Source organism: Arvicola amphibius, chromosome 6 (assembly GCF_903992535.2).
Source record: "Arvicola amphibius chromosome 6, mArvAmp1.2, whole genome shotgun sequence".
Classification (NCBI taxonomy): domain Eukaryota; kingdom Metazoa; phylum Chordata; class Mammalia; order Rodentia; family Cricetidae; genus Arvicola; species Arvicola amphibius.
In genome coordinates this window covers 80,088,454-80,101,655 of record NC_052052.2, presented here as the reverse complement: position 1 = coordinate 80,101,655, position 13,202 = coordinate 80,088,454, and the positions used below count along the sequence as shown (strand labels likewise).

Sequence of the window (13,202 nt, the reverse complement as noted above, 5' to 3'; positions counted from 1 at the left end):
CCCTATATTTTCTTGTGAATTCTGTTTCTTTTATCTTCTTTTGCCTGTCTATCTGCCTGTTTGTATCTTCCCTATCTCTCTGATACACACACACACACACACACACACACACACACATACACACACACACACACACACACACACACAGAGAGAGAGAGAGAGAGAGAGAGAGAGAGAGAGAGAGAGAGAGAGAGAGAGAGAGAGAGAGAGAGAGAGAGAGAGACAGAGAGTCTTATATGTACATATGATTCAATAGGGATGAAACAGGAGGTTTGTATATAGATTTGAAAAAAACTGGGCTCAGAATATGTACAGTGACAAATGTACACTATCTTCAAAGTAATTTAGTTGTGTATATGATAAAAGTATGAAGAATTACGTTGATTTAGAGATGGAGGAGAGTTCTTCGTGCACACTCCATGTCCTGCATAATTATTAGCTACAAATTATTCTAGACAAAGAGAAACAGTGTCTTCAGTTTGTCTTTAGTTGTCTATACAGTGTTGAACCCCCCAAGCTCCAGTGGGTAATTCCAATTCCATGATCAAAAAGATGTACTTGGCTGAACTTGATGGTCACAAAACAAACAGACATGAATGTGCCACAGGAACTTGTGTTGGGACAGAGGCTGTCACAGGTGGGAAGGGAGAGTGACCAGGATACAGCATAAATGCATACTCACAAATATCTTTTTAATGTAACCATGCACAGCTGTGGTAGTAAGATGAGGAGAAAGGTTTGGGGAATAGGTGCCCGGCACACCCACTGGAGGAAACAAATTCCATAAATGTCTTTCGAGGGCACTTTAGCAATAGACAGCAAGCATCTTAATCAGTTCCTTGGACACATTTTGCTAATGACCATGGTGACTACAGTGTTTCATTAATTCAGTTTAATTGGGTGAAGAATAAATGGTATAATTTTGCAACATACTTGTTATAGAGAACAAAATATGAGTATTCCCTAAACCACTAAAAAATTCTAGTAAAAATCATGCAGTTTTCCTTGTCATATGCTTTTAATTACCTAATACCCTTTGTGGGGGCATTTTAAATTTGAAACAGGATTGAGAAGTTTGATCAAACTCTTAAGATTTTCTTAAGGAATCCATTCCTTCTTCACTCATTTTTTTGAAATCTTCCTTTAGCTAATAAACCTTATCCTCATACATATAGTAAAAGCGCTCTTTAATTCTAATAATCAGGCATTTCAATAAGCACTTATTTCAATAAGTGCTTCTTCTAGACCCATGGGATGCCCCTTGTTCCTGTGCTGTAAATTAAAGAATTCTGGGGTTGTGCCATGAATGGTGATATTGACCACTGGGATATAAGGTGACAGGAAGTTATGGGTCATTTTCAATGTTGGGCTCTTACCATCTGCAATGAAGTGCTCAGGCACATGCAAAGTCACCTTCACAGTAAGTGGACAGGACATCTGGTTGCCACACACCATTGCCAAGATGCAGGAACTCACAGCAATCAGTGTCAAGGCTGTCTTGTTCACTGGGCTTTTCAATAAACCTGGAAAAGAAATATACAAAGATATAACTCCACCAGGTGAGTATATGGGGATAGTGCGGAGGTAAGTGATCCTAGTTCTCTAGTGTGGATATTAATCAAGAGGAAAAAGAAGAGAAAAGGGAAGGAGTAAGGGAAGGCCAAAGGGAGAGAGGGGTAAAGAGAGGAAAAGAGAAGAGGACATGAAATTAGGATGAGGCTATGTTGTGTGGTACTTGAGAAGATTTAGAGGGAATAATTGGGGGTGAACATTTTTACAAATGCACAAAATCCTCCAGAACAAAGAGAAATTAATAAATAAAATATAAAATGTTATGACAGCGTGCTGGAGACAAACAATGTTTTCCAATATCTTAGTGGGTTTTGACTTAAACATCTGAAAATAGGCTTGCTGTTTCTTTTGGGGAAAAATAAAGATACCAGCTTCTAAAAGTCAGCAATCCTATCACTCCAATTTAGATGGTGCTGCTGATAATAACAGTAGAGCATACAACTCCCTTTAGAAAGTAAGAGAAAATACATTATGTGGTTGCACTTACTAAGAGGTAGCAGAACAAAGTTGATATTTGAAGGAAGGCTATTCTGCATTCAAAATTGAGGCTTATCTCTTCTTATGTCTTGGATTTTGAATCTTACCCAAAGCCCTTATGTATTGCAAGCTTGATTCCACAGTAACCCAGGTTCCAAACTGGGATTTTAAAAAATTATTGCTTATAAGTAGCCTATTCTTATCAACTGATAAATGCATTCATTCATGAGTTCATGGTTGGAGGAACTGCTGGCGAGGAGGTGAGAACCTTGGTAAAGGAAGCAGAACATGTGGTTGAGACATGTCCCAGAAGGGTATTTTTTAATCTTTTTTTCTCATTTTTTTATTAAAAATTTCCATCTTCTCCCCTTCTCCTCCCCCTTCCCTCCCCTCCCTTCCACCCATACCCCCACTCCTCCCCTCTCCAAGACAAAGAGCCATCAGGGTTCCCTTCACTATGTTAAGTCCAAGGTCCTCCCCATTCTACTGTTCTCTTTGATTCTCAGTCACAATGAGATCTAGAAACCATGTAATCAAACCTCCAGACAGAATGAATTGTCTCAATTATACGTTTATTTTGTGTATTTTGTCAGAGCTATGAAAAGTTGACCAATACATTTCTCATTGGCTACATGAGTTACTTCATTCTCCAAACCCCTATCTCCTGGCATCCTAGATAGTTTTGTCAACTTACCACAAACTAGAGTCACCTGGGAAGAGGGACCCTCAACTTAAAAATTTCCTCCATCAGATCATATTTTTGGGTTCTTTAGGGACATTCTCTTGGTTGTTTAATAATAGAGAAAGGCCTAGCTCACTTTGAGCAGAACCACACAAAGACAGGCAGTCTTAGATTGTATAAGGAAGAAAGCTGAGCAAACCAGAGGAAGCAAGCCAGTAAACAGTATCCTTCAGTCTTCTTTGCTTCAGTTCCAGCCTCTGTATTCCTGCCTTGAGTTCTTCCCCTGACTTCCCTTCATGATAGACTAACTTATAAGCTGAGACAAACTGTTTCCTTCCCAAGATGTTCTTGGTCATAGTTTTATCACAGCAACAGAAAGTAACAAGAATATTTGTCATACATGCTGAGGATAATATTAAATACCTCACAGGTTGCCATGATGATTACATGATGATGCATACATAATACCTGCCATACAGAAATATTTCACAGTCAGAAACTGTTTAGAATAATTCAATTTCACCAGCATGGACGGAATACTTACTTTGTGAAACTCATATGTCAGAGAAAAGAATGGAGTATCTCATGACTTTGGATATGACAGAGAAAGAAAATTGCTTGCTTTGAGCACAAAGACCCGAGTTTAATTTCTAGAACACATATTTTTAAAAAGTCAGCATGGTGGTAAACAACTGCGATCCCAGGACTGAGAGAAAGAGAGAGAGGCAAACTCTTGGGGTTCACTGACCAGCAAGTTTAGCTTACAAGGCAAGTTCTAGATTCTAGGACAATGAGAGAGCACATCTCAAAAATCTAGGTGACAGACCCTGAAGAACAGCTGTGGTTGACTTGTGGCCTTCATATGCATGAGTACATGAGTGTGTGTGCATCCAGAGGCAAGTCCGTCTGCATACATACGAACATGTAGTTACAGTGTCCACCATAGACTCTCTACTACTCTTCAGGACTTTATATATGCACTAGGAAAAACACGTAGACTTGTCATTCCCTCATTAGATTCCTAAATAGACTGTATTAAAACCTAGACAGAAGGGCAGAGTGTGTGAAGGAGAATTCTGCATGGGTAAATTAAGTAATTTTATGGAAATAGTGGAAATAGTAGATTAGCTCTGCATAACCAGCGGTGCTCTGGGACCAGCAAACAAAGACCTGACATCCATCTGACCCTCATTCTTTGAGCTTTTCTTTTTGCCTCTCCTTTCAAGGTTTAGATCACTGTCTTTACACTGTATTTTTCAAATTCTCTTTACCTCTTCAACTGGGAAATTGTACATATGTCTGAGACTATCCACAAGCATGCCAAATACAACTCATTAAAAACAATATATTTTCTTGAAGTTCCCTCTTGTTTGAGACTTTTCAATACTGAATGTATTACCATTTAGATGACTACATGCTTAGATGTCATCTCTGAAATTATATATTCTCTCTTTTATTTATTTTTTTAATTTTTTTTAAAGTTAAGAAATATTTTAACAAGTTATTTACCACTGTGTACTGACACATACTTTAATTCAATTTTACTTGTTAGTGTTATTGATCAGGGACACACATTGGGAAAAATTTAAAGTACTGTTTGACTAAAAATGCTTCAAGGAAATGGTTTAGTGTATTGTATAAGGATAATACTATGAACTGGACTGTGTCCTGAAAATTCATTTATGGAAGATCAACCTCAATTTTGACTTTGCTTGGAAGGGATACTTTAAGTTTAAATGTGGGAAGTAGTTTAAACAAACTCATAATGCAGTTTTTGTTTTAAGAGAAGAAAAGGGGGAGGAGTACTGTGGGGCAATGGTCTTATGCCCTGTAAAGCTTTGCCACTTGCATTGGTATAATAAAACACTGATTGGCCAGTAGCCAGGAAGGAAGTATAGGCAGGGTGATCAGAATAGGAGAATTCTGGGAAGAAGAAAGGCTCAGTCTACAGTCATCACTCAGATGCAGAGAAAGCAAGATGAGAATGCCTCACTGATAAAAGGTACCAAGCCATGTGGCTTACATAGAGAAGAAATAAGAGTTAATTTAAGATGTAAGAGTTAGTTAACAAGAAAGACTGAGCTAATAGGCCAACCAGTTTATGATTAATTTAGGCCTTTGTGTGCATCTTTGGGACTGAATGGCTGTGTGACTAGGCAGGACAGAAACCTTTATCATCAAAACTCTTCTAGTCTGGCTTTCTGTTGCTGGGACAAAATCTTAAACACAGCAAATTTTTGGTAGGCAAAGGTTTAATCTAGCCTACAATTCCTGACCATAGTCCATAACTAAGGGGAGTCAGCAACCACTTTTTTTTATGAAGCTGGTATTTTCGGCCACCCTTCCTCCAATCCTTCTGTTGCCTGCTTGTAGGATGAGAAAGGTGTTGGCATATATGTCAACTCACTCTTTTCTGAAACCCCTGGAGCTATTTCATGGCATCTGCTCACAGTATGTGGTCCACATTCATCAACCTGGCATCCACAGCATTTCACAAAGACCCTCACATTCAGTTCTCATGCGTTTTCTGCTACCTGGCCCAGGTGCTAGTGGAGCTGAATTGCCGACAAATACTCACATTAAGCAGCATCATCATGTTTTCCACATTGTGTGTTGTTTCTTCAACTATTATTCCAGCTGTTCTTTTATCCCTATCCCTTGTCATACTTGTTTGAGATTCAAAGTAAATATAATTTCTTCATATTCTTCTCAGATGATCATGCTAAATATTTCCCCCAATAATTTGTTATAAGGCTCATATGTTTGAATACTTGGTCATCAGTTGGTAAATTGTTTGGAAAAGATTAGAATGTTTGGTCTTCTTGGAGGAGGTTTGTCACTAGGCTTTAATGCTTCAACACTCAACAAACTCTTTGAACATCATCCAGTGCCTAACACAATTTTTGAAACATAGTAACATTTTAGTACCTACATAATCACTTCCAGAAGTAAAGTAATATTGTCACACAACATATTATGGGTATTGACCATTCAAAAAGGATGTTATATTGGGTTCCAATATAACAAGGGCCATCATGGCATCTTACTTTGATATTTTATGGATATCTATTTTCTATTAATATGCAGTGAATTGCTTGAGGAAAAAAATCACATATCCTGCATCTGTGTGTCTTTCATGCACAGCTCATACCTAAGATTTAGAAGCTGCTCAATTTAAGAAAATAGTCCTTGTCTTTCTTCCAAGTTCCAAGACAATATGTCACAGAGAAGGAGCAAGTCACACATTTGTAGCTGTTACACTTGTAGGATAAAGGGTAAATGAAAGAACAAATTAAATTATAGATGATTCTGGTGTCAAGAGATGGTATATTCCTAAAATTTAAAATTGCTGCAGGGTATTTTATTTCCTATCTGAGTGTCTCAAAAGTTTAATGCACCAGTTTTAGTAACTCTGCAGCATGTATAAGCTAACATCAATGTTCTCCAGGAGAAAAAAGGTACATGAGGGGCTAGAGATGCACGTGGAGCTCACCTTAAATAGCTGCTAGAGCACTCTACACCTCAGTACTTCACACATAACAGTGGTGGCAATTTCTATTCAAGTGTCTATGGAATCTTTCCTTGGAGAAGGTACATGAAAGAAAAAGTCTAGTGTGAAAAAGTTCTCAGATGAATAGAGTCTTTGTGGTGGGATGCAAGAAGTGTTTGGAATTGGTGGCTTGGGAGAGAATGTCAGTAATAGTTTGATTAGAATGGCCCCCATATGCTTGTCCATAGTTGGTATATCTGTTTGGAAAGGATTAGGAGATGTGATCTTGTCAGCAGAGATGTTTTCATGTGAGGTGAGGTTTCAAAAGACTTGTGCTATTACCAGTTAGCTCTCTTTCCCTTTTGTTTGCCCCTTAAGATGTAAGCTGCTATTCCAGTATCATGCCTGCCTGCCAACTTACTGCCATAATGGCCATGGACTCTAATCTTCAACTGTATGCTCCAAATTAAATGCTTTTAAAGATAAGTTGCCCTGGTCATAATGTATTATAACAGCAACAGGAAAGTAACTAAGATGACTTCCCATCAATGTCATGTAAACATAAGCTTGACCACTGAGAAATCATTCTCTTTTCCTAGGTTATGTAGCAGTAGATATGAATGGGACCAAGATTAGTTTTTCCCTATCAGGAATTCTACCTGGATACATAAAGCTGACTCCAAGGTGAGGAAGATGCCCAAGGACCAGGTCAGTGATTGCTCTCACTTTTTCAGTGAGCCATCATTGAACTAGTTTATTCCCCAGGTTATGAAATCCTTCACCATAACCCAGGGTCTTTAAGACTCATCATGGAAAAGAAAAGTTATATTAGTTTATTGGCTGTTTTTCCCTAAGAAACAGTGATAAATGGCCTATACTTTGAGAGTGTTGAGAGAACTAATGGTAGCAGCTATTATACAAGCCTTTATACTTATTGTGGCACACAGTAGACACTTAGCAATATAACAATTTATTTCTAAGCCAGATGCAGAAATCCTCATGCCCTTGTTTCTGTACTTATTTACCTCTGTTTCTAACACATTCTCAGAACATATTAAGAATTGATTGGTTCTTTGCAGAAGACAAAGAATAGACAGTAAAAGGGTATTTATACAATGAGGGACAAAGTAGTAGAAAGAATGTGAACAGCATCCCGGGGCAACCATTTACTAAGAAAAATGTCTGAATCACTACAGCTGTTCCTAAAGATCAAGAGGAAGGTCAAGTTGCAGTATGGACAGATGCTGATGAATCAGCCCCTATGGCTTGGGGAATTGTCATGAAAACAGAAAACTTCAGAGTAGGATAGAAGCAAAGGTGACTTCTTAAGACTTTTTGGCCAAAGGAACTGATCATAAACACTTACATTAAGTTAAGTTTAGAGAGCAGCCATCTAAAACTTATTTATCTCATAGTAACCCCCATGAAAGTTACTTCATTTCTCCAGCAAGAAGCAGAGATAGGACATAAAACTCTTCAGTTCTTGAGTAATTACTACAACATGAACACTCTAACCAAGTATTTATTCATGTACATTCCACCAAGCCTTCCCTTTTTCATTCTTCCATCCATATGTTCATCTACCCATTCTTCTATCCAATGTGGTTATATTGAACCTCAAGTTTTTCAAGGTACCATTTAAGGCATGAAGTAGCTGATAGTAAGCAAAACAGCCAATGTCATCGAGGTTTACTTGTAAGAAGGAAAATCACCTCATTTAATTCTTACAGAAGTTACTACCATTTCTAATTTCCAGAAAGGTACTCAGAAATATAATTACTTGCCCAAGATCACTCAATGCCTGTGTTGAAAATGAGACAGAACCACTCCTGTTGGGACAAAGACTCTTATCTCCCACTCCAACATGGCATAAAGATCATTAACTCAACATGGAATAAAGGTTCCATGGAACATGGATCAGATAGTTATAGGAAACACGAATTTGATGGATGGACATTTACATGTTCAACTTCTGTCCTAACCACAAAATATCTGTGTGACACTTGAAAATTGATTTAACCATAGCAAGTAAAACACAAACAAACCAAAATTCTGCATCTAACAAATGGGCAGAGTGTTTGTCTTTCATGGCCATCTTGAAACCAAAATAGGATCAATGTAACTAAAACCAAATTTCAAAGAATGATTGTAGTGGCATTTGAATTTGTATATCAATAAATAAAGAATGTCTGAAGATCTGAGAGTAAAATGGTCCCACTTGTTAGTCTTCTAAACCAGGTTATGGTAACACATACCTTTAATCCCAGTAGCTATAATAAAACACACCTTAAATCCCAGTAGCCACAATAACATGCACCTTCAATACCAATGGTGCATGCTTTTAATCCCAGCCCCAGAAAGGAATATAAAATGGGAGGAAACAGCTCTCAGACTCAGTCTCTGATGTAGGTGTGTCTTCTATCTATCTGATGATTTCATTGGTTAATTAATAAAGAAACTGCTTGGCCTAATAGGTTAGAACATAGGTGGGTGGAGTAGACAGAACAGAATGCTGGGAAGAGGGAAGTGAGGCAGATGCCTCAGGCAATTCCACAACTCTCCTCAGTGAGACAGATACCATGCCTCTCCTCTCTGTGACAGACGCGATGAAGCTCCGGCCCAAGATGGATGTACACTAGAATCTTCCCAGTAAGGCACCACTTTGTGGTGCTACACAGATTATTAGATATGGGTTAATCAAGATGTGACTAAGAGGCTGAAACTAATGGGCCAGGCAGTGTTTAAATGAATACAGTTTGTATGTTGTTATTTCTCGTGAAAAGCTAAACATGCGGGAGCCAGGCGGGACAATAAGCAGGCCTGCTCACACAGCACATCACTTCTGAGATTCCTGGAGGCAGGATTTCCATTTTAGACTGAGGTAGAGGTAAGAGGTAGTGGTTGGCTGCTTTACTTTTCAGATCTTTTGGTTGAACCTCAATATCTGACCCTAAGATTTATTAATTGTGCTTAATTTGGCAGTCACTTTTGGAGTAGTAATTCACTAAAATGCTGTTTGCCTGAGGCTTTTTAGCCTCCAGCCCAGTACAGGGCTGGAAATGGAATTCTAGCTCAAGGAATCAGAAGCCAAATTTAGCTACCTGGATTCAGGAGAAAAACTAATGCTCTCAGTTCCCAAGCACCCCAGCTTTGCTTCCATGTAAAGATGGCAAATACACAGAGAATCTGGATACTATATGTTATTGTATTGTCTTTGAATTGTTTGACTACTGAGGAAAAAGCAACAGCTGCTAAAAGACATTTGGTTATAAATGCTGCTGGATTAATCTTTGTTATAAATTTTAAAAATGAATTGACTTTAAAAAATTTCATCAAAAGATATGTTACTTTGGAGAAGACGTTTTTGCTTTCTTTCCACAGAAGTTGAGAGGCTCTGGATTCATTCTTGGTTAAGAAAAATGAGGTTGGATCAAAATGCCTTGACTTCAAAATTTAAATAAAAAGATATGTTACTTTGGAAAAGGGGTTTTGCTTTTCTTTCTACAGAAAATGAGATCCTTTGGGTTCATTCTTGGTTAAAAAAATAAGGTTTGTTCAGGAAGATCCCCTTAAAAATCTCCATGAGAACTGATAACCCAGATGATCCAATGTTTCACAGAACATTTGTTGCAGTTTCCTCTGAGTTCTACGTCTAGACTGCTGGCTGAAATGATTCAGCCTCACAGAATATTCCAGTAAAGACTTGACCATAATTGTAAATTTTCTTTGGGTACCCATAAGATTATCAATGTCCCCAATCCATAGGAAGTAGCCTAGAAAACTATGCCCATATTCCCCCCAAAATGGATTATGGATGTTTGCTTATGTTTAATGTGTTGGTTACAAGTTGTTATGGACAATGGTAAAAAAAAAAAAGCTAAACAAAGGAAATTAGATTTTAGGTTCTTGTTTTGAAAAAAATAACAAGGCCAGGCAGTAGTGGCACACACCTTTCATCCCAGCATTTGGGAGGCTGAAGCAGGCAGATATCTGAGTTCAAGGTTAGCCTGGTCTACAGAGCAAACTCCAGGACAAGCTCCATAGTTCCTGAGAAACCCTGTCTTGAAAAGCCAAAGGAAGAAAGAAAGGAATGAAGAATGAAAGAAAGAAAAAAAGAAAGGAAGGAATAAAATGAAGGAAGTAAAAGAAAAAAGGGGATATAAATATGATATAATAGAAGTGTAGATATTGAATCTACTTTGAAAAGAAAAAGGGGAGAATATAGACATAATAAGATAAAAAGATAGATTACTGAATCTACTTATAATAAGCAACTACTAGTTTTAAATGACAAGATAAGATAAAAAGATAGATTACTGAATCTACTTATAATAAGCAACTCCTATGTTCATCTTTTTGAGCCTGGGTTACCTCACTCAGGATGGTGTTTTCTATTTGCATCCATTTGCACGCAAAATTCAAGATGTCATTGTTTTTTACCCGCCGAGTAGTACTCTAATATGTATATATTCCACACTTTCTTCATCCATTCTTCCACTGAAGGGCATCTAGGTTGTTTCCAGGTTCTGGCTATTACAAATAATGCTGCTATAAACATAGTTGAACAAATGCTTTTGTAATATGATTGGGCATCACTTGGGTAAATTCCCAAGAGTGGGATTGCTGGATCCTGGGGTAGATCCATCCCAAATTTCCTGAGAAACCTCCACACTGCTTTCCAAAGCGGTTGCACAAGTTTGCATTCCCACCAGCAATGGATGAGTGTACCCCTTACTCCACATCCTCTCCAGCAAAGGCTATCATTGGTGTTTTTGATTTTAGCCATTCTGACAGGTGTAAGATGGTATCTCAACGTTGTTTTGGTTTGCATTTCCCTGACTGCTAAGGAGGTTGAGCATGCCCTTAAGTGTCTTTTGGCCATTCGAACTTCTTCTGTTGAGAATTCTCTGTTCAGTTCAGTGCCCCATTTTTTAATTGGGTTCATTAGCATTTTAAAGTCTAGTCTCTTGAGTTCCTTATATATTTTGGAGATCAGACCTTTGTCTGTTGCGGGGTTGGTGAAGATCTTTTCCCAGTCAGTAGGCTGCCTTTTTGTCTCACTCATAATTGGTTTCTAGCCATAAATAAAGGACATCGAGCCTATAATTCATAAAAAATCCTAGAGAAGCTATATAAGAAGGTGAACCCAAAGAAAAACATATAGTTATCCTCCTGGATACTGGAAGTAGACAAGATTGCCGGACAAAAAATGGGAACATGGGGGTGGGGTGGGATGGGGGGAGGGGGGAATGGGGAGAGAAAGTGTGAAGTGGAGGATGGGTAGAGCTTGGAGGAATAGGATGGTTGGGATATAGGAAAAATAAAAAAAAAGAATAAACAATAAAAATAAAAATCAGATTATGCAGTGAAAAACCGTTTATGAGGCCCTCTAAAAGGAGGGTTAGCATAAAAAAAAGCAACTCCTAGTTTTAAATGATTTACATTGAGTAGAATTTTTGTATATTGTATAAATATTTTGCATATTGATACAAATTTGAGATTAATTTTGTTAAAACATACTGTATATACATTTATAATCTTGTTCAAGGTATTGTACCTATAGCTCTATTAACAATGTAATGCAAATTTCTAGTTTTTGAAAATTATTATTACCAAATGTTTAGGATAATAAAGAAATATAGGTTAGTAGTTAATCACCTAGTATAATCAAACTTGTTGTCACATTAGGTATGTTTTTGAGGTCAAATAAAGATATAATTTGGATAGATAGGTCATCTTCAAACACTTCAGAGATCTACAGAATATGGCGTTCAAGATGTCTTATAACCTATGTTCTTCTTTTTTATGACAATGAGACATGTCTGTTCCTGGCAGCTCCAATCTTCTTCAGAGAAGACAATGGACATCAAAGAAACTCCACATGGAGTTTACTTTCTTTATGGAAAAAGTAAGCCCCTGCCTCGACTACTGACATTATACTGTCCTAATTAGAGAAGCAGGACACAAAATATCCTGCTTCACAGAAAAGTCTGACAATTGCTAGACCTGTTGGCTGAAGATGGATGTCCCAATATTACAGAGTAACTTTGGGTGGCTGTCCAGGCACCCAGCTGTTTCTGTCATTCTTACATTTTTAGAAGTCACATGCTTGCATTTCCTGCTTATTCAATTAATATTATTTCCTTCTTGAGTCTTGAAGGGAGTTGAAGTCTAGATAGATATAGTTAAAGTTACCAGACACAGAAAGGCAAGTTATTATAGAAAGTAAATTAGGTATAACATTTTAGACTTACCAAGATAGGATAGATATTAAATATTTTCCCTGAATTTGTCAAATGTAAATTGTCTAGACATTGCTGATGTTTATTATTTATATATATTATGTATAGTCATTATACTTATTTATATAGTTTTCTTATATTAGTTGTAGCCTTCTTTTATTTTAGACAAAAAGAGGAAATGTAGTCATATTTCACTGTGTTTTCATAAAATAAAGAAAGTCTGAAGATCTGAGAGTAAAACAGTCCCATTATTAGCCTTAGAGACCAGGTGATAATAACACATACTTTTAATCCCAGTAGCCACAATGATGCATACCTTTAATCCCAGTAGCTACAATGACATGCACCTTTATTCCTAGAGTTGCACAATTTTAATCCCAGTCTTAGAGATTATTATAAAATGGGGGGGGAGGCAACTCTCAGATACAGTCTCATTTTGACATTCCTGGAGGCAGGATCACCATTTCAGACTGAGATCAATGTAAGGAGTCAGTAATGGCTGTTTTCAGATTTTCAGGTTGAACCCCAGTTTATGACCCTGAGTTTTTATTAACTGTGCTTCAAATGGTATTTCCAAGCTCAACTATGAGTGTCTGAAGACTCCTAGTACCAGGTTTTGACTCAAATCCCCTTTTGCAATCTCCTTACTGATCATTGCCCAGGGAAAATGCAAAACAGCAGCAATGGGATTCCTCTGAGACATTGATTGGTGCAGAAGAAAGCAAATCATACGATTTCC

The 13,202-nt window shown here is 37.6% G+C and overlaps 1 protein-coding gene across 3 annotated transcripts in view; it reads right to left on the bottom strand.

Moving 5' to 3' along the window:
• Astn2 (astrotactin 2) overlaps positions 1-13,202 on the bottom strand; it is a 980,272-nt gene that overhangs the window by 584,667 nt on the left and 382,403 nt on the right. For all 3 annotated transcript variants that reach the window (XM_038333150.1, XM_038333151.2, XM_038333152.2), the window contains one exon: positions 1,377-1,523. In XM_038333150.1, coding sequence (XP_038189078.1) covers positions 1,377-1,523 — 147 coding nt within the window. The remainder of the gene's footprint in view (positions 1-1,376; positions 1,524-13,202) is intronic.